Source organism: Dipodomys spectabilis, unplaced genomic scaffold (genome assembly GCF_019054845.1).
Source record: "Dipodomys spectabilis isolate Male_0828 unplaced genomic scaffold, ASM1905484v1 ptg000480l, whole genome shotgun sequence".
NCBI lineage: Eukaryota > Metazoa > Chordata > Mammalia > Rodentia > Heteromyidae > Dipodomys > Dipodomys spectabilis.
This window is the reverse complement of record NW_024871157.1, coordinates 1,658,991-1,679,759: the sequence shown is the minus strand read 5'-3', so window position 1 is coordinate 1,679,759 and position 20,769 is coordinate 1,658,991. Positions and strand designations below refer to the sequence as shown.

General features: G+C 61.8%; 1 protein-coding gene across 1 annotated transcript; it reads left to right on the top strand.

Moving 5' to 3' along the window:
* The first annotated feature begins 45 nt into the window (after nucleotides 1-45).
* Setd1b (SET domain containing 1B, histone lysine methyltransferase) lies at nucleotides 46-19,938 on the top strand. The gene is made up of 17 exons (XM_042668978.1): nucleotides 46-131; nucleotides 628-809; nucleotides 1,006-1,104; nucleotides 1,709-1,979; nucleotides 3,905-4,017; nucleotides 4,831-6,018; nucleotides 8,512-9,336; nucleotides 11,052-11,313; nucleotides 11,419-11,762; nucleotides 11,850-11,955; nucleotides 12,212-12,766; nucleotides 14,250-15,473; nucleotides 15,773-15,939; nucleotides 17,094-17,225; nucleotides 17,317-17,436; nucleotides 17,516-17,653; nucleotides 18,783-19,938. The coding sequence occupies exons 2-17, from the start codon at nucleotides 642-644 to the stop codon at nucleotides 18,954-18,956; spliced, it is 5,886 nt and encodes a 1,961-aa protein (XP_042524912.1). The 5' UTR covers nucleotides 46-131; nucleotides 628-641; the 3' UTR covers nucleotides 18,957-19,938.
* Nucleotides 19,939-20,769: the final 831 nt, after the last annotated feature.

Sequence of the window (20,769 nt, the reverse complement as noted above, 5' to 3'; positions counted from 1 at the left end):
TCCGGGCCCGGCAGCCCCGGCGGCGGCGCCCCCCCCTCCCCGGCCCCCCGTCCGGCCGCCCCGGCCTCGGCTCCCGCGGGGAACACCATGTACTGGCTGGCGGCGCAGGGAGGCCGGCGCCCGGCGGGGATGTAAGCGCGGCTGGGGCGGGAGGGAGAGGCCGCGGCCGACTCCCGAGCGGCCCGAGCCCTCGGCCCCGGCCCCGGCCCCGGGCCGGCGGGCGGACCGGCGGGCGGGCGGGCGGGCGGCGCCGAGGCCTGCCGCGAGCCCCGCGCCCGAGCCGGGCCGAGCGGGCCGGCGAGCGCCACGCCGGGCGGCCGGGCGGCACCATGGGCCGGAGCCCGCGTCCTCCGGGCACCCCGGGCCCAGCCAGCCCGCGCCCGGGGCCCCCGGGAGCCCCTCGCTGCCGCCCGGAGACGGTGGCCGAGCGGGCGGGCGCGTAATTCTCCCGGAAGGGCTATTCTCTCGCTTCGTTCTCATTTTTTTGGGGGGAGCCAGCGAGACGGCTCCTTTCGGGGCGCCCTGGTAAGGGGGGGCGGGAGAGGGAGGGGGGCGGCCGCCGTCCCCGGCGCCCGCGGTCCCCGGCGCCCGCCGCGGCGGGGCCGACAACAGCTCGCTGGCTTCCAGGTTGGGTTAACGGCATGGAGAACAGCCACCCCCCCCACCACCAGCAGCCCCCGCCGCAGCCCGGCCCTTCGGGCGAGAGGAGGAACCACCATTGGAGAAGTTACAAGTTGATGATTGACCCGGCGCTCAAGAAGGGGCACCACAAGCTGTACCGCTACGATGGGCAGCACTTCAGCCTGGCGGTGAGCGGCCCGCCGCGCCCCCCGCCGCCCCCCGCCGGGCGCCCGGCCCGGGGCGAGCGCCGGGGACCCCCCGCCCGGCGCCCCGGCCAACTGTCACCCGGGGGCCCGGCCGGGCCGAGAGGCGGGGACCCGGGGAGGGGTCCCCCCCTCGGGAGGCGGCGCCCCCCCCCAACCCGCACCCCATGCCTCTCCACAGATGTCCAGCAACCGCCCGGTGGAGATCGTCGAGGATCCCCGGGTCGTTGGGATCTGGACCAAAAACAAGGAGTTGGAGCTGTCGGTGCCCAAATTCAAGGTAGGACTCCCCGCCCCCCCCCCGCCCTCCCCCTCCCGCCCCCCCCCCCCCCCGAGTTCGAAAATAACGCCAGTCCTGCCGGAGTCGGAGTTCCCGCCGTCCAGGGCCGCCAACTTTTGGCGGGGAAGGGGAAAAGGGGGCGTCCTCGCCCGCTGTAAACAAAATGCCGCCGGAGACCCCGAAATCGGGGCCCCGCCGCTGAGTCGCGCCCGCCCGCCTGCCCGGCCGCGGCGCCCACCTGCGACCGCCGGCCCGGGCCCGGCCCCGCCCCCTCCCCGGCCCGCGGCTGGGGGGGCACTCCCAGGCCGGGAAGTCCCCCCTGGTCCCCGGCCAGGGCCAGCGGCCGGAATGAGGGGGGGTCAGGGAAGGAGAAACTGTTTCTTTTTCTCCCCTTCCGAACCCCAAAGACTTCCACGTTCCAAACGATTTAATCCTCCGCTTCCCGGGCCCGCCTGCTTGCGTTTTTACCACCCAAACACTCAAATGTTGTTTTTTTTTCCCTCTACCCTTCATTGTTTCTAATGGCCGAACGAGTGTGGAATGCGTGTGTTTTCCCCTTGGGTTTCAATGCCTTCCAACCTCCCTTCCCCGCGGCCCCTGCCAGATCGATGAGTTCTACGTGGGCCCAGTGCCTCCCAAGCAGGTGACATTTGCCAAGCTGAATGACAACATCCGGGAAAACTTCCTGCGGGACATGTGCAAGAAGTATGGGGAGGTGGAGGAGGTGGAAATTCTGTACAACCCCAAGACCAAGAAGCACCTGGGCATCGCCAAGGTGGTCTTTGCCACGGTCCGGGGGGCCAAGGAGGCCGTCCAGCACTTGCACAGCACTTCTGTCATGGGCAACACCATCCACGTGGAGTTGGACACCAAGGGTGAGTGGAGGCTGGCCCCGGAGGCCTGGGGGGGTAGGACGGGCCAGGCCGCCTGTCACAGTGCCCCCCTTTCCTCCCAGGGCTCCCCTGTGGGTTGGGAGAACCCCTTGCCCTTCCCTGGGATTCCCCCACACTCATCTTATTTAGTCTTTTGCCCCCTCCTGAGGGTAAGCCACATGGAGCTAAACGTGTTGTCTGTTGCTAGGAGACAGGCTATAATTTACCAAACGGGCCTGTCCTTGGCCACTGCACCTTAGGGACCGCCCAGAGGCCCCCCACCGCCCGCACCCCTGCGGAGCCCTGGGCTTTAGCGGTCTCCAGTGTTTTGTTTTTGCTTGTTAAGGGAGGAGGCAGAGTTGTGTTTATTTCTTGGGGGCTGGAGGGGGTTGGAGGGAGAACTGCTGAGGCTGTCTTGAAATAAGAGAAATTCCCTGAAGTCCTTGAAGGGTCTGGGTGTGTTGGGGGGGGGCATGCCAGCCATTTGCCTGAGCCAATCTGGGCCTGGAGGGTGGTTTCATTGATAAGGTTCAGGCCAGCACCGAGGGGGCGGGGCAGGCGCACCGGGTGCTGGAGGGTTGACTCCGCATCTTCCCTCCTCTCTTAAAGAGACCGCGGCACCTCCCCTACTCCTTGTCCTCCCCCTTCCCTGGGAGCCCTGCTGGACAGCCACCCACCCTCTGGGTCTGCCGAGGGCTCCCCCAGTACCTGGCCTGAGGACTGGCAGGACTCCCTCCGGAGAGGTCCTCCCAAAATTTGCCTGTGGCCTCCCGGAGCAGCGCCCCCCAGTTTGAAAGAAGTCCCCACTGGGAACCCCGCCCTGCCAGGTTTTAGTAACAACTCCCAGGGTTTGAGGGCGCCTGAGCACACCAGAACCTAGAGAGAGAAAGCTACACTTCTATTTTGTTTTGCTTTTAATAATTAATATGTTTGACCATCTCTCAAGGCTGCTGGGTGCTGTGACAGGCTACTCTGGTTCGGGCTGGCTCTGGTGATGCCAGTCCTAATCACTGAGCTGGGGCCCAAGCCTAGGGTTTCTGTCCAACCCTCAGCCCCCCACCCGTCTCCCTGGTTCCTCGGTCTCTGGGGGAGGGAAGCAGGGAGTTTTAAATCCACCTAGCCCTGCTTCACTCTGGTTTGATTTTTCTCCCAAGGCCAAACTCCCCTCTTCTCCTCTCCCCTGCCCACATCTTTAGGAGGAGCAGGTTCTTATCACTATGTCATTTCTGAAAAAAAAAAAAAAAAAAAGGCCCTTGGGAGACTGCCACCTAAGTTTGTATTCGAGAAAGAGACCAGCTAAGTGTAAAGTTCTGCTCCAGGAATGTGTCTCTTTTGCATATGTGAGCAGCTGCCCAGGCTCTATAAATATCGATAATGTAGGCCCGGAGGTAAAGACCTCCCCTTCCCCTAGGGTGGAGGTGGGGGCCTGGGCTCCGAGGGGGCCTGGGCTCCGGTGTGTGGCTCCAGGCGGTCCCCTGGTGGAGTGGGGGCCCTCGTGAGCCCTTAGCAGGCAGAATGCACTGTGGAACTCATGGTTGTGCGCCACTAGTGTTGTGTGCAAACTGCTGGCCACCTGGGTCAGCGGAGTTAACCAACTGTCACCTCTGGGTTATGGAGTCCCCTGTCCTTGTCACCCTGTGTCCTATGTTCAGTGGGAAGGTGAAAGAATCAGGGAGGGGGTTCTTTTCTGGGGTATGGTGGCCCAGGTGATTGGAAGGGTGATTAGGGGAGCCCCAGCACCATGAAGCCCTGAGTTCTGAATCTCAGCATGAATTTTGCAGCTTCTTTGTCCCAGCGGGGGCGGGAACTTGGGCCAAAGGTCACACTGCTTCCCCAGGCCTAGGGTTTGGGGCCCGCGGAGCCCTTGGGGGCTGCCCATGCTGGAACCCACCGCAGCGTGCCCCCCACCCCACCTCCGGTTGTCACAGGTGAAACTCGCATGCGCTTCTATGAACTGCTGGTCACCGGCCGGTACACCCCCCAGACCCTTCCTGTGGGGGAGCTGGATGCCGTCTCTCCAATCGTGAATGAGGCCCTGCAGGTGGGTTCTCGACAGCAGCCCCCCTTACATCCCCTGATCAGACCCCCACCCAGGCCCTGCCTTTCCCCTTCTCTAGCTCTGGAGATGAAGGCCCGAGGAAGGAGGTGAACCGCTTTCACAGAGCTCTGAATGCCCTGTTTCCCAGGCTGTGCCTCCCGACTCACACCACCCTTCCCCCAGCTCTCCTCCATGTGGGCTGGGGCAACCTGGCCATCCACAGCAATGCCAACACATGGCTGTGCCCAGCGTGGTACCCAGGTCACCCCACCCCCAGAAGGCAGAGTTCGGCCCCCCCTTTCAGAGCATGGCAGGCCTCTCTCCCCGCCAGCCCTACCCAGGGGAGACTCGGCCAGCTGCCCCCTGCTCTGGCTGCGCACTCTCAGAGAGGAGTCTCTCCACCTCTGGTCAAATTCTTCTCTCCCTGCCTCTGGTTAGATTCTTCATTAGGCCTACCTCCCACTGCCTGATTTAGACCCCGAGAGAGGTGTGTGAGGCTAGACAGAGCAGAGCCACTTGCCACTTCCTTCAGCTTGGTTCTTGGTCATCTCTCTGGTCTGGAAGGTGGGAGGCCTAGCGTTGGATGTCCTGCTCCCCTGCTTCCAGGATCAGGGAAAGCCCTCCGGGTTTCCTGAGGGCAGTGGGCTACTCCTGAAAGTTGAGAAAAATTAAGGCCTTTCTGACATCCCACTTCCTTTCCTGGTAGCTCTGAGCTCCCTAGCTGTCGGAGGGAGAAGGGCAAATACCCCATCCCATCGTGTGCGCCGGGCCCTGTCCCCAGCCCGGAGATCTCACCTCTCACCTGCCTCTCTCCAGCTGTCAGATGCCCTGAAGCGCCTCAAAGATGGCACTCTGTCTGCGGGCTGCGGCTCGGGCTCGTCCTCGGTCACCCCCACCAGCGGCGGGACGCCCTTCTCGCAGGACACGGCCTACTCCAGCTGCCGGCTGGACACGCCCAACTCGTACGGGCCGGGCACGCCGCTCACGCCGCGCCTGGGCACACCCTTCTCGCAGGACTCGAGCTACTCCAGCCGCCAGCCCACGCCCTCCTACCTCTTCGGCCCGGACCCCGCGGCCCCCTTCAAGGCCCGGCGCCACGACAGCAAGTTCACCGACGCCTACAACCGCCGCCACGAGCACCACTACGTCCACAACTCCTCGGCCGGGGCCGCGTTCCGGGGCGCGGCGGCCGACCTGCCCTTCGCGCCGCTGGGCGGCGGCTCGGGCCCCCCCGGGCCCCCCTTCAAGCCCCAGCCGCCGGACCCCGCCGCCTTCGCGCACACCCCGCCGCCGGCCCAGGCCGCCGCGGCGCCCGGGTTCAAGTCCGCCTTCTCCCCGTACCAGGCCGCGGCGCCCCCGTTCCCCCCACCCCCCGAGGAGCCCCACGACGGCTCGGACTTCCGCCGGGCGCCGGCGCCCCCGCCGCCGCCGCCCACCGAGCCTGCCGCCAAGGAGAGGCCGGGCACGCCGCCGGGCCCGCCGCCCCCGGACGCCGCCGACGGCATGGAGCTGGGCGGCCGGGCCGCCTTCGGCTGGAGCCCCGAGCCCTGCGACAGCCCCGGCACGCCGGCCCCCGAGGCCTCGCCCGCGGGGCCCGAGCCGCCGCACGACAGCCTGGACTCGCGCATCGAGATGCTGCTGAAGGAGCAGCGCACCAAGCTGCCCTTCCTGCGCGAGCAGGACTCGGACGCCGAGCTGCAGATGGAGGGCAGCCCCATCTCCTCCTCCTCCTCCCAGCTCTCCCCGCTCGCCCCCTTCGGCAGCTCCCAGCCCGGCTTCCGCGGCCCCTCGCCGCCCTCCTCGCGCCCCTCCAGCACCGGCCTGGAAGACATCAGCCCCACGCCGCTGCCCGACTCGGACGAGGACGAGGAGCCGGGTCTGGGCCTGGGCCCGCGGCCCCCGCCGGAGCCGGGGCCCCCGGACCCCGCCGCGCTCCTGGGCCAGGCCGACACGGCCCTGGACCTGGCTGCGGACGGGACCCCAGGCTCGGAGAAGATGGATGAGGTAACGGCCCTGGGCCCCGCGTCCGCCACTGGTTCTTGTCTGTGTTCCCTGCCCAGAACATTGAGGGAAGCCGGCTCAGGCACAGTGGCAGCCGGGCCCGTGCGCCCGAGCTTCGGTGCTACGAGCCCCCGGCTGCGCCCGCACTCCCCGCGGGTGAACCCTGGCTGCGGATCCGGCTGGAGTCCGCAGGTGGCTTAGGAGCCGGCAGCCGGGCTGGAGCTCCGGACTCCCGAAGGGACCGCGGCAGCCTGGGCAGCACCCGGCCACCGGCCCACGGGCCCCAGGGGGAAGGAGTTAGGCACGCACTCTTGGGGAGCCCAGCGCGCACACGGGCAGCCCCCACCCTGTCCTCAGACATCCCGCCTGGCCTCGGGAAGGTTAGGTCCCCTCTTCCTGCTGCAGGCGTTTGCAGCCCGTGGCCCCGCGTGGCCCAGGGCCGGTTCCCTGCTTGGATCAGACCGGCCCTGGGAGGCGCAGCGGGGCCCACAGGTGGCAGAGGCCGGGGGCCGGGCAGGCCATTCTGGGGAAGTGGTGTCTGGTAGCTGGGTCCAGGCAGAAGGAGGTGACAGGTGGGGGAGGCGGGGCTGCCGGCCCTGCCATCTCCTCGCTCGGCTGGCTTCCTGGGGTCGAGGGTCTTCAACCTTACTGATCAGCTGGCCCCAGATAGAAAGCCCAGAGTAGCTGGAGGACAGGATCACCCCTGCTGGAGGCAAGGGGAAATGGAGGCCCGGAGTTGGAGCCTAGGGAACCTGGACAGGCGGCCCTCGGGAGCCCTCTACTGGTGTCGGGTAGAGCCGCCGCTGGGCCAGGCGGGCCGGGCCGCTGTGACTGAGGCTGAGGCTAGGCGGGGGAGCTGGAAGGGCTCCCTTCTCAGAGTGGAGGTTGGAAGTTAAGGCTCCAACCGTCAGGTAAGCTGAGATGACCTCCGGGGTCTGTTTCATGACCTGTGGAATGGGTTAGTGAGAGAGGCCGCCCCAGGGCCCGCTCCAGCAGAGCCCAGGCTCCCCAGCCTGCAGCTGAAGTGCTCTTGAGGGCTTCCACCCCATGCAGGGGCAGGGCTGGAGCTGGGTGCCTGTGATTGGCTGGCCGCAGAGGCCTGGCTTAACCCTCTGTGCACTGCTCCTGTCCTGGGAGCTGTCAGGTGGAGGTCCTGGAGCGTTCTCTCCCAGTGTCGGGCCCATTCCGCCTACCCTCCCGGTCTTGTGCCCAGGTGCCTGGAGAAGGAGAGCATGTTTGCTTGTGTGTGTGAAGGGACTAGAAAAAATCCCCAGCCTCCTGCCCCCTGTGGGTGTGATCATCGTCTTCACCCCCCCCCCCCCCAGGTTCCCTCAGACCTCCCTCACCTGTAGGTCTTACCCAGGCCTCTGAGTACTCTGCCTCAATCCACAAATGCTGGTCTCTCAGTATATGTGTCAGAGCATGCATTGGAGGTGTCCCAGCCCTGTTTCTCATGTGTGACAGTAGCTGGCCTTTCCTCACTTGTCACAACGGAGCCTGGTAGAGCTGTGAGGTTCTCCTGTAGATAAGATAGGACACCGTGCCTGCCCACGGCCCTCAGCCCCCGCACTGGCCTGCGCTCTCCAGGTGAAAAGAGTGATTAAGGCAAGATAGGAACAAACCTCTGGAGCTGGGAATGTGGCTGCTTAGTGTGGCGTGCACCAAGTCCTAGATTCACCCCCAGCCCTGCGCACAAAACCCCAGCAACCACATCCCCTCACTCCAGTGTCACTTTCTGTGTCACAAGACAGCAGGCATGGGGCAGAGGTCAATTCTGGCCCCATCGAGGGAAGTTACTTAAGCTCTGTACCAATTTCCTTATTAGAAAAGCTGAAGATAAAATGTAAGTGTTGAAGCCACCATAAAGTTTATTAGTATCATCTCTGTGAAGGTACATTGAAACAGAATCCCCCAAGTTGAAACAATCCTCATTCCCTGCCCCTGCCCCTGCCCCTTCCCTCACCCTTCTCCTGTCTCTCTGTGAGGTACTGTCTGATCTGTCTCCTACCTGACTTACCTAATTTCATTCCGGTTATTCTGCGCCTCTTCCATCTACAAGTTCATTCCACAGAGCTAGAGTTACATCTGTCCAAGTCTTTTCCATGTTCCCAGCATCTGGGACTGCCTGGCACAGAGCAAATATCTGTTGAATGAATGAGTTTATTTTTTGTTGTTTGTGTTTTGTTTTTGTTTTGTCAGTCCTGGGACTTGAACTCTGGGCTTGGGCGCTGTCCCTGAGCTCTTCAGCTCAGAGCGAGTGCTCTTCCACTTGAGCTACAGCACCACTTCTGGTTTTCTGATGATTCACTGGAGACTTTCCTGCCTAGGCTGGTTTTGAACCGCGATTCTCAGATCTCAGCCTCCTGAGGGGCTAAGATGACAGGCGTGAGCCACCGGTGCTCAGCAATGCTGATGTTTTTGATCTTGGAGGGGCTCGGGAGTCCTTGGCTACCCCACCTTCCCCTCACCACACCTGCTTCCCCCTGTTCTCCACAGGGCCAGCCGTCCTCCGGCGAGGACATGGAGATCTCGGATGATGAGATGCCCTCGGCTCCGATCACCAGCGCCGACTGCCCCAAGCCCATGGTGGTGACGCCAGGGGCAGCAGCTGTGGCGGCCCCTAACGTGCTGGCCCCGAATTTGCCACTGCCTCCGCCACCTGGCTTCCCACCCCTGCCTCCGCCCCCCCCTCCGCCCCCACCACAGCCAGGCTTCCCCATGCCTCCCCCTCTGCCCCCACCGCCACCCCCACCACCTCCATCCCACCCTGCTGTGACAGTGCCCCCCCCACCCCTGCCAGCACCACCCGGCGTCCCACCCCCACCCATCCTGCCGCCATTGCCACCCTTCCCTCCAGGACTGTTTCCTGTGATGCAAGTGGACATGAGCCACGTGCTAGGCAGCCAGTGGGGTGGCATGCCCATGTCCTTCCAGATGCAGACACAGATGCTGAGCCGACTGATGACCGGCCAGGGCGCTTGCCCGTATCCACCCTTCATGGCAGCGGCAGCGGCGGCCGCTTCGGCTGGGCTACAGTTTGTCAACTTGCCGCCCTACCGGGGCCCCTTCTCCCTGAACAACAGTGGCCCAGGCCGTGGGCAGCCCTGGCCACCCCTGCCCAAGTTTGACCCATCAGTGCCACCGCCGGGATATGTACCACGGCAGGAGGACCCACACAAGGCCACAGTGGATGGCGTCCTGCTGGTGGTGCTTAAGGAGCTCAAGGCCATTATGAAACGCGATCTGAACCGCAAGATGGTGGAGGTGGTGGCCTTCCGGGCCTTTGATGAATGGTGGGACAAGAAGGAGAGGATGGCCAAGGTAGGAGGGCACGGGTCCCCAGGGTGGCTAGCGGAGCTAAGACGGGAGCCAGACCGGCCCCTTCTCCTAAGACCTGCCCTCAGCGCGATGGTGGCTGGCATAGCCTCTTTTTTTGTCCATTGTGGGGCCTGAACTCTGGGCCTAGGCGCTGTCCCTCAGCTCTTCAGCTCAAGGCTATAGCTCTACCACTTGAACCACAGCGCCACTTCTACAAGAGTCTCATGGACTTTTCCTTGCCTGGGCTGGCTTTGAACTGTGGTCCTCAAATCTCAGCCTCCTGAGTAATTAGGATTACGGGCATGAGCCACCGGCGCCAGGCAAGCATAGCCTCTTTCTAACTGCTCTGTCAGAGCCCACATCTGCCAGATTCATGTGGCTCTTCTAGTTTTGGTTTTTGTTTTTTGGGGGGTGAGGCTTTAACTCAGGGCCTGGATGCTATTCCTAAGCTCTTTTTGCTTAAGGCTACTGTTCTACCACTTCGGGTTTTCTGCTGGTTAATTGGAAATAAAAAATAAGAGTCTCATGGACTTCTGGGCTTCCTGCCTTGGCTGGCTTTGAACCGTGATCCTCAGATCTCAGCCTCCTAAGTAGCTAGGATTACAGGCGTGAGCCTCCAGTGCCTGGCTCTTCTAGTTTCAGCCAGCTGAGAGGAAGCAAAAGTGAAAGCTGGCTCCTCATCTGCCCTCCTGCTCGGTAGCCACACGTGACAGTGGCCACAGGGCCATGGTTCCATGGCTGAGGCACCTTGGACTGGCTCCCTGCCCTTTGTCTCCTGCTTTGTTTGGCACCAAATCTCGCCTTGGCAGGACGACTCTCTTCCTCTTTCACAGGGTATTTCTTTAAATTCCTAATCCCACAGTTAAGCTACAACCACTTTTCCCTCTGCATAAGAGAACATGTCTTCTCCCGCTGGTTTCTCTAAGAGGTGGACTCCTGCTGTGTCACCTGGGCTACGCTGCACTCAGGTGCCAGCCATCCTCCCGCCTTAGTGTCCTCGGTGCCACCGTGCCCGCTTTCTGTAACGTAATGCCAGTTCCAGAGCTTGAACTCAGGGCCTTAGGCTCTTGCTTAACATTTTCACTCAAGGCTGGGGCTCTACCACTTGAGCCACATGTCTCCAATTCCAGCTTTTCTGTTGGCAATTGGAGCTAAGAGTCTCATGGACTTTCCTGCCCGGGTTGGCTATGAACTTCATCCTCAGCTCTCAGTCTCCTGAGTAGCTAGGATGACAGATAGGAAACTAGAAGGACTCATGGAGTATACTCATTTACAGCTCTCTAGTTGGGCCTTCCCAGATGAGTGCTACTTACAGCTAACCAATAGCTGTCCCACTAATAATCTGAATCAAGAGCCCCATGCTGTCGACAGGGCTATTTTGGCCAGGCCTCACGCCTCCTGAAGGCTGTCGGGGTGATGTCTCAGTACCCAGTGAGATCAGATCTGTGGGAACCGTTCTGAATGCAGCCGAGCAGCATGGGGCCGAAAACTGGGACAGTGTCCATCTCACTTGTGAAACTTTCGTCTGGGCCTCCAGACACGTCCTTATACCATGCTGCGTCTCAATTCCCTCGTCTGAGGCTTGTGGCTGGGGTGGCCCACGCTGCGCCACTGGCGGGACAGGCCTTTCTGGAAGGAAGAGCGCCCTGATCTGGCACTGCTGTGTTGCTGCTCAGGACGAGGGTTGACTGGCGACCATCCCCTCCTCTCCCGTCCAGGCCTCGCTGACCCCCGTGAAGTCAGGAGAACACAAGGATGAGGACCGGCCAAAGCCCAAGGACCGAATTGCCTCCTGCCTGCTGGAGTCCTGGGGCAAGGGGGAGGGCCTGGGCTATGAGGGCCTGGGCCTGGGCATTGGGCTGCGAGGGGCCATCCGCCTGCCCTCCTTCAAGGTCAAGAGGAAGGAGCCACCGGACGCAGCCTCCTCTGGTGACCAGAAACGCCTGCGGCCCTCCACATCTGTGGATGAGGAAGACGAAGGTTTGTGCATGCCTTCCCCGCCCCCCACTTGGTCTCCCTCCGGTGACCGGGGTTCTGCTTCTCCCCAGTGTCCCTTGGGCTGCTCTGACTTTCCTCTCCCCACAGAGTCGGAGCGGGAGCGGGAACGGGACATGGCGGATGCCCCCTGCGAGCTTGCCAAGCGGGACCCCAAGGGCGTGGGTGTGCGGCGGCGACCGGCGCGGCCGCTGGAGCTGGACAGCGGCGGGGAAGAGGACGAGAAGGAGTCCCTGTCTGTGTCTTCCTCCTCTTCGGCATCCTCCTCCTCGGGGTCCTCCACCACGTCCCCCTCATCCTCCGCCTCGGAGAAAGATGAAGAGCAGGAAAGCACAGAGGAGGAAGAGGATGGGGGTGAGGCTGACGAGGAGGAGGAGGAAGACCGCAGGAGTCAGATCTCCTCCTCCTCCTCTACCTCCTCCACCTCCGAGAAGGTCAGCATGGCAGGGACGCCAGGGGGCAGGGCAAGCCTCCAGGGGGCCTGCAGCTCACCCCCGTCCCCAACTGTCCTCGTCCCCCAGGATGAAGATGAAGAAGACAGTGATGCGCGGGAAGAGTCTGAAAATGAAGACCAGGACACAGCCCTGTCAGAAGCGGGCGAGAAGGGTGGAGGGGACTCGGACGGAGGTGAGTGGGGGGTGCGGTGCCGGGCGGAGCTGGTGCATGGGGTGGGGCTGGGGTGGAGGAAGGTGGTGGCCTGATGGCAGTATGAATGCTTTTGGGGTTCTTTGCTTTAAAATGAGCAGTTGGAAGCTCATTTCCTCTCCATTTTTAAAAGTGGTGACTAGCTGGCCTTCCCCTCCCCACGCTGATCCGAGGCCGCCAGAGAAGGCTGTGGCATGGGGGGGGTCACAGATCGTGAGGCACCTTTGTCCGTTTCCAGAGGAGACGGTGAGCGCAGGCAGCTCCAGGGCCACAGCCGACTCGTCCAGCGAGAGCTCCGAGGCTTCTGAGTTCGAGTCAAGCTCTAATTCCGAGTCTGAGTCTTCGTCTTCATCCTCGGAGGATGAAGATGAGTTGGCCATGGTGAAAGAGGAGGAAGAGGAAGGGGAGGAGGAGGAGGAGGAGGAAGAAGAGGAGGCTGCTGCGGCGGTAATGGCAGAGGAGAACATGGCTCCTGCAGAGGCCAAGGAGCTCCAGCAGGAAACGGCCGAGGCGCCTCTGAGTGCGCCCGGGGCACCCGGGGCAGAGCCCGTGGCAGAGCCCGCGGACACGGAAGAGGATCTGAGGGCTGAGGCTGAGGACGAAGCCCCCCGGGGCCAGACCCCCACCCCAGAAGAGCCCCCCGAACCCGTGCGTGCTGAGGAGCTTGGGGGCTGCCAAGAGCTCCCGGAAGAGCCAGGCCTAAGCCACGAAGAGGCCATGTTGCTGTCTCCAGAGCCACCTCCTGCCAGAGATATAGAGGCTCAGGCCCCCTCTTCCCCGGAACAAATTTCAGGTAATGCCTCCAGCCTCCTAGAGGGACAGGGGGAGGAGGGCTGGATGTCCTCCCTGTTGAGACTAGCCATGAGGCTCCTTTCTGCCTCAGTTTCTCCTGATGGCCTCCTCTATCCGATGGTGCACCTCACGTGGGTCACTGGGTAATGGAGGTGAGCCTGCCAGCGACTGTTGCTAGTCTGGTTTGATGCCAGTATTTCATTTGGAGTTTAGTCCTCGGACCTTTGGTTCTGTAAGATACTCCCCTTCCCCCCAAAAAGCTGGGGGGGGGCCATGTCCATGGTCATTCTAGTGACAGATGAGAGGTGCGGCCTTGGGGTGCCAGGCCAGGCAAGCAAAGGTTCCGGGCTCTGCCCTTTTCGGCCTTGATGGAGCTGAGGAAAGGCTTTGCTTCTCTACTGGGGTCCAGGAGAATGCAGCCTGACAGTGGTGGCCTGACTTGTCTGTACAGTGGGGACAGACTTACAGCGTGTTCATTTAAGTGGGCAGAAGCCATATGGTTAGCACACGCCTTCCTGAATTCTTTCAGGAAAGAAAACTTGTATCCTGATACTGTTACTTTGTTTTGTTTTGCCTGTAATTAGTTTTTGCAATCTCCATTTTTGGTTTTTGCTGGTGAACTGGGGATCACAGTCTCTGGGGATTTTCCTGCCCTGTGTGGCTTTGAACTGTAATCCTCCGATCTCAACTTCCTGAGTAGCTGAGATTACAGGTGTGAGCCTGGCTCCTGGTACTGTTTTAAGCATTGGGACAGGCAAAAATGTCTGTCCTTGGGGTTTTAAGAGGCAGGACAGCTGGTGAGTTAGAATGTGTTCTATGACTGGGCGTGCTGAGGAGAAACCTTGAAGGTTCTGACAGGTGCCACAGAGAAGAGAGGTGACCAACTCTGTCCCTAGAGGAAACCTTGTAGGCAACTAGAGTGTGGGATTTGAAGATTAGTATTGATTTTTGTGATGCTGAGGTTCAAGCTGAGGGAGGGCTTCACCTGCTGGTCACCCCAGGCCCAGGCCTGTGGTTCTGGGGATCCGGGGAGAGGCTAGCAGCCACGGCGCCCGCGTCTTTGATTTCCCCTGCCAGCACTGTGCTGACTCTGGGCTGGGTGCCCAGCAGGCTGAAGTGTCTCTGGGGAAGGTCTGTCCTCACAGACCTGGGGACTCCGTCGGGGATTAAGCAGCAAGAGCAGGGCACCAAGACCGGGCGGGTGGCCCACAACCTCCCATCCTAGTTACTCAGGAGGCTGAGATGGGAGGATCAGTTTGAAGCCAGCCTGGGCAGGAAAGTCTGCTAGTCTCTTATCTCTGATAATCGACCAAAAAGCTTGAAGTGGAGCCGTGGCTCAAGTGGTAGAGCACCAGCCTTGAGCAAAGGCAGCTCAGGGACAGCCAGGTTCAAGCCCCCGGACCGGCGCAAAGAGCAAAGGAGCGCGGGGCGCCAAGGGGTGTTTGCGCTCAGCCACCCATCGCTGGTTCCCCTCTTGTCTGCAGAGGACGCCCCGGCCGGTGAGCCGGAGCGCCCCCCGGTGCCGGCCCCGGCACCCCCGCCTCCGCTGCCGCCCCCCCAGCCGCCCCGGCCGCCCAGCCCGCCGCCTGAGCCCGAGAGCCCGCGGCCCCCGCCGCCCCCCGCCCCGCCGGAGCCCCCCGAGGACCCGCCCCCGCGCACGCCGGGCCTCTCCAAGTCGCAGAGCACGGAGACGGTGCCCGCCACGCCGGGCGCAGAGACGCTGTCGGGGGGCAGCGGCGGGCTGCCGCTCAGCTCCCCGCCGGTGCCCGGCAGCCCCTTCTCCTACCCGTCCCCGTCCCCCGGCCTGAGCGGCGGGGGCCTCCCGCGGACCCCGGGCCGGGACTTCAGCTTCCCGCCCGCCTTCCCCGAGCCCGGGGCGCCGCTGCTGCTGCCCGTGTGCCCGCTGCCCGCCGGCCGGCGCGAGGAGCGCGTGCGCCCGCTGGCCTCGCCGCTGGCCTCGCCGGTGCTCCTGGAGGCCGGGCTGCCGCTGCCGCTGCCCCTGCCGCTGCCGCTGCCCCTGGCGCTGCCCGTCCCCGTGCTGCGGGCGCCGGCCCGGGCGCCCCCCGCGCTGCCCCCGCTGCTGCCCGCGCCCCTGGCCCCCTGCCCGCCCCCCGTCAAGCGGAAGCCGGGCCGGCCCCGGCGCTCCCCGCCGTCCGTGCTCGCCCTGGACGGCGCCGCCCTGGGGCGCGACCTCCTGCTCCTGCCCGGCCAGCCGCAGACCCCGCTCTTCCCCGGCGCCGCCCGCGACCCCCGCGCGCTCACCCTGGACTTCCGGAACGCGGGGGTCCCCGCGCCGCCGCCGCCGCCGCCCCCACCGGCCGAGCCCCCCAAGCTGCCCTTCAAGGAGCTGGACAACCAGTGGCCGTCCGAGGCCATCCCGCCCGGGCCGCGCGGCCGCGACGACGCCGGCGCCGAGGGGCTGCTGGACCCGGCCAAGGCGCGGGGCCCCTGGCGCCGGCCCCCGCGGAAGCGGCCCGAGGAGCCCGGCGTCCCCGCCGCCGCCGCCGCCTCGCCCCCCGAGCACTCCCCTCCGCCGCCCCCGTTCCGGCCGCGCTCCGAGTTCGAGGAGATGACCATCCTGTACGACATCTGGAACGGCGGCATCGACGAGGAGGACGTGCGCTTCCTGTGCGTCACCTACGAGCGGCTGCTGCAGCAGGACAACGGCATGGACTGGCTCAACGACACGCTCTGGGTCTACCACCCCTATATCCTGCCGCCAGCAGGCGCGCGCGCGCGCGCGCCCCAGGCCCCGTCCAGCAGGGTGCTCGGCCGGGTGGGCAGCACGCGAGGGCCGGGGGCCTGTGGGCCGGAGGCCGGCCTGTGGGCTGGCGCGGGCGTGGGCCCGCGACGCCTGTGGGCCGGAGGCCGGCCTGTGTGGGGGGCCTGTGGGCCGGAGGCCGGTTGGGGGGCGGGGGGGGCCGCCTGTGGGCCGGAGGCCGGCCAAGGGCCCCGGGTCTAGCAGGGGCGGTCCGAGAACCTCGTGTGGCCCTTGACCTCCACCCACCCACCAGCCTCTCTTCAGCCAAGAAGAAGAAGCGCGACGATGGCATCCGCGAGCACGTGACGGGCTGCGCGCGCAGCGAGGGCTTCTACACCATCGACAAGAAGGACAAGCTCAGGTACCTCAACAGCAGCCGCGCCAGCACCGACGAGCCGCCCGCCGACACGCAGGTACGCGCCGCCCCAGGGCCGGGGAGAGCGGCCGCCCCGTGAAGGAACAGCCGCATTTCCTCTGCGCGTGTGCGCGCGCACGCGCGCGTGCTGGTGCCCGCCGGGACGGGCTTGAAAAGTCATGCTGCTCAGCTTTTTCTCTCAAGGCTGGCACTCCACCGCTTGGGCCGCAGCTCCACCTCAGGATGTTTGCTGGTCAGTTAGAGATGACTCCAGATTTGATTCCCTGGGATGGCTTTGAACTGCGGTCCTCAGATTTCAGCCTCCTGGAAGCTAGGATTGCAGGATTATAGGGATGGATAGGCCTGTTCGAGCCTTCCTTTTTTGAATTTTTATTTTTGTTTAATTTATTCTCTTTCCACTGTGGGGTTTGGACTTAAGAGCCTGGGTGCTGGGCCTGAGCTCTTTTGCTCAAGCCTAATGCCATCTCACTTTTGAGCCACAGCTCCACCCCTGGTTTGGGGGTAGTTCATTGGGTGATGCTGGGTTTGATATTTTTGATGGCAAACTGAGGGAGGGTCTTCAGAGAAAATGTGGGGCAGGGGCTTCGGCCTGTGGCTTTTGAGGCCCCCTTCTCCCCCAGTGGCTGCTGTGCAGAGTTCAGGGGTACAGATGAAATTGGGGTGCAGTCCTGCAGTTCCAGGACAGAACTGAAGGTGGGGTGGAACTTCAGTGGCCATGAAGGAAACAGCTTGAAGAGATTCAGGAAGTGCCATGGGCCCCGGGGCTGGGCTGTGTTGGGGAGATGAGGGGCTGGAGGCCTCCCCTGATTGCAGCCTGAACACATGGCCCCTCCCCCTCGGGGCAGCCAGGGAGAGCCTGGGCTGGGGAGTCAGGCCTCTGAGCCTGACCTTGTCTGACCTTGTCATCTGTGTCCCTGTCTGACCCTGCTCTCTCTGTGTGTGACCTTGTCCTCTGTCCCTGTTTGGCCCCATCTTCTGTCCCTGTCTGACCTTATCCTGTCTCTGTCTGACCTTGTTCTGTCTCCCTGTCTGACCTTGTCCTCTGTCCCTGTCTGACTCTGTTCTCTCTCTGTCTGACCTTGTCCTATCTCCCTTTTTTACCTTGTCCTCTGTCCCCCTCCGACCCCGTCCCCTGTGCCTGTCTGACCCCGTGCCCTGTGCCTGTCTGACCCCGTGTCCCGTGCCCGGCAGGGCATGAGCATCCCTGCGCAGCCGCACGCCTCCACCCGCGCGGGCTCCGAGCGCCGGTCGGAGCAGCGCCGCTTGCTGTCCTCCTTCACTGGCAGCTGTGACAGTGACCTGCTCAAGTTCAACCAGCTCAAGGTGAGGACCCCAACCGCCTGCCCTGGGACAGTTGTGGGGGACGCTGGACCTGAGGCCGGTGTCACCCCCTTCCTTCCGTCCCTCCCCTCAGTTCCGGAAGAAAAAGCTCAAGTTCTGCAAGAGCCACATTCACGACTGGGGCCTGTTTGCCATGGAGCCCATTGCAGCCGACGAGATGGTCATCGAGTACGTGGGCCAGAACATCCGACAGGTTAGGCGCTGCCCAGGGGCCCGGGGCGGGGGCCAGGGCATCTCGGGTCTGGCCCTGGCTCACATCCTCTTGTGGCCAGGTGATCGCGGACATGCGGGAGAAGCGCTATGAGGACGAGGGCATTGGCAGCAGCTACATGTTCCGGGTGGACCACGACACCATCATCGATGCCACCAAGTGCGGCAACTTTGCGCGGTTCATCAACCACAGCTGCAACGTGAGTGCCGGGCGCAGCAGGGCTGCAGCCTCTGCCCAGAGCATAACGACTCATGACTCCCCAGGCGGGTGTGCAGCGGGTGGTGGATTCTGGGTCTTGAGCAGGGGTGCTGGACCTCTCTTCTAAAGGAGCACAGGTAACTCTAGACCTCCAAAGTTACTAACTTCACCCTTATAGCAAAAGCAGCCCCAGAGGGTCTGGGAAGGTGGCTCAGTGGTAGAGTGCTTGCCTAGCATGCCTAGCATGGGTTCCATTCCTGGGTACCACATACAGAAAAAGCCAGAAAGCCGAGTGCCTGTGGCTCACACCTGTAATCCTAGCTACTCAGGAGGCTGAGATCTGAGGATTGCTGTTCAAAGCCAGCCCGGGCAGGAAAGTCCATGAAACTCTTTTTTTTTTTTTTTTGGAGGGTGGGGGGTCCGGTCTTGGCCTGAACTCTGGGCCTGGGTGCTGTCTCTCAGCTCTTCAGCTCAAGGCTAGCACTCTACCACTTGAGCCACAGTGCCACTTCCGGCTTTTTATCTTTTTTGCTTATGTGGTGCTGAGGAATCGAACCCAGGGCCTCATGCATGCAAGGCAAGCGCTCTACCACTGAGCCACCTTCCCAGCCCCTCATGAAACTCTTATCTCCAATGAACCACCAGAAAACTAGAAGTGGCACTGTAGCTCAAGTGGTAGAGCGCTCGCCTTGAGCTGAAGAGCTGAGGGACAGTGCTCAGGCCCAGAGTTTAAGCCCCATGACCGACAAAAAAAAAAAAAAAAGCCAGAAGTGGTACTGTGGCTCAAGTGGTAGAAGGCTTGCCTTGAGCACAGAGAGGCTCAGGGACAATACCCAGGCCTGGAGTTCAGACCCCAGGACTAGCCCCCCAAAAAACAACCCCAGAGGAGATGGAAATGAATGGGAAAGTGGAAATGGCTAAGTGCCGAAATCTTTACTGACAGAAATAGGCAGCAATCATGTGTTTTGACCCCTTAGTCTATAGCTCAGAAATGATGCCTGGACTAGGAATGGAAACGTAGAATAAGTTTTGAGATATAACGGTTACCATTATCATGGTTTTTATTGAAAATCAGAAAGGAGGGGGTGGGGGTGCCTGCTCACTGCCCGCCCCGCCCCCTCTGCCTGCAGCCCAACTGCTATGCCAAGGTGATCACAGTGGAGTCGCAGAAGAAGATTGTGATCTACTCCAAGCAGCACATCAGCGTCAACGAGGAGATCACCTACGACTACAAGTTCCCCATCGAGGACGTCAAGATTCCTTGCCTCTGTGGCTCTGAGAACTGCCGCGGGACCCTCAACTAGGATCCCGGGTGCCAAACGCAAAGGATGTCAGCTGCGCCCGCCTGGGGCTCCGGAGGACCCCTCTCCCCGGCCAGGCCCCACCTCCTGCCCATTTCAGGTGCTGTCCCTTTTCCCAGCCGCCATGCCAGGGCCTGGCACCCACACTACCCCAGGACCCGCCCGCAGCTCCAGCCCCGCAGTGGGAAAGGGCTTCTGTCTCTCCACCTGTGTCTCTTTCAGGACTTTTGTTTAACTTCAACACAAACTTTGTCTTCTTTGTGTGTAACTGTCTGTCCGTCTGTTTCCTCTCCTCATCCACCTGTCTTCTCTCTGGACTGTCCTCTCCTCAGCCTACCCGTGAATGCTGCTATGTTCTTCTGTCTTCTCTTTCCTTTTCTTCCTTGTCCTAAGAAGAGACATTTTAACCGCTGAAATGTGAAGGCAGAATGGGGGGGCAGGGCTGCAGGGGGTTCAAAGCTGCCGAGTGACCATGGATGTGTCAGCCCGGGGTCCAGGACCCTGTGCGGGGACACAGGGCGGGGCTGGCCGTGACCTCAGAACACTATGTATCCGAAAGGCCCCTCTCTGCCTGCGCGCTCAGTGAGGAGAGCTCCAGCCTTCCCCGGGGACCACAATGCCGCCCTGCCAGGCTGACCCTGCGGCCAAGCTGTCCAACCCCCAAATCCTGGGGTTCAATGTTTACTTTCTCATTCGGATGCCAGCAATGAGGGAGCCTCCTGAGGTCCCCAGCCTGGTGGGGCGCTGGGTAGGGTGTCTGCTCCCTGCTGTCCCCGCCCTCCTAGTGGGAGGGGCTTCGGGGCAGGCAGGTCCCCAGCCCCGCCTTTACGGGTTGTCTGACCGTTTGTTCGCAAGTGGCATTTTTTGTTGTTGTTGTCATTGATGATCTTCTCCTGCGCAGCACCCCCTCGGCCCCAGCACCCCGCCCCGGAGACCAGAGCATATTTATTTCTAGAGTGAGCAGATTTATTTCTCCCAGAGAAAGGAAAAAAATCTTGGAAAAGATTTTAAAACTCACATCTAAGTCTTTGACAGGTTTTTTTTTTTTTTTTTTTGGCATTTTGTCCTTTTTCCTCTACTTCCCATCCTTTTCAGGGTTTATTTCTATGAATTTTTTTCTAATATGTGTATAAAATCAGAACGAAGGGAAAAAATAGATTTTTGAAGTTTCAGAACCAACTTCTGTAAATAGACTGCCATAAAGGACTTTTTCTCGGAAACATTGTTTCTTGTGGAAACACAGTGAGGAGACTTTTTTTGCTCATTTCTTTGTACTTCCAAAAAAAGAAAAGAAAAGGAAAAAAAAAAAAGACACAAAAACAAGTCCCCTGTCCCCTCCCCCCAGAGCAGAGCAGAGCAGGCGTGTAAATACTTCTGGAACATGACTGTCCAGTCCAGAGCCCTCATGAAGAAGCGAGGCTCCCGGTGGGTGGGCGCGCATGGGCCACGCCTGCCCAGTCCACCGCCCACCACGGGTGGGCCGGGCCCGAGCCTCTGGTACCTCAGCTTGTGTCAAGCTTGTTATCATGTAAATTCTGTACAAAGAATTTTATTTTTCTCTTCTTCGGTCATTGGTGGTTTTGTTGTGTTTTCTTTAAAAAAAAAAAAATGTTCTTTCACCGCAGGCCCTGGGGTGGAGACTTTGCCCACTGGTCTGGAGGTCAGGAGGTGGGTGCTTAAGACTAGGGGGAGGGGCAACTGGACACGGCAGCGACCTTCTCTTCCTTTTGTGAATTTTTTTTTCTGCCTAATTGTGCAACCAAGGAAATATTTATTTTTCACACGAGGAGATGTAGTGTGTAGACACAACAGATTT

Coding starts and splice junctions, on each gene's coding strand:
- Setd1b (XM_042668978.1), top strand. CDS start 642: ATGGAGAACAGCCACCCCCCCCACCACCAGCAGCCCCCGCCGCAGCCC. Junction 1,980..3,904: donor CGTGGAGTTGGACACCAAGG/GTGAGTGGAGGC, acceptor CGGTTGTCACAG/GTGAAACTCGCATGCGCTTC. Junction 15,474..15,772: donor GCTCTGGGTCTACCACCCCT/ATATCCTGCCGC, acceptor ACCTCCACCCAC/CCACCAGCCTCTCTTCAGCC.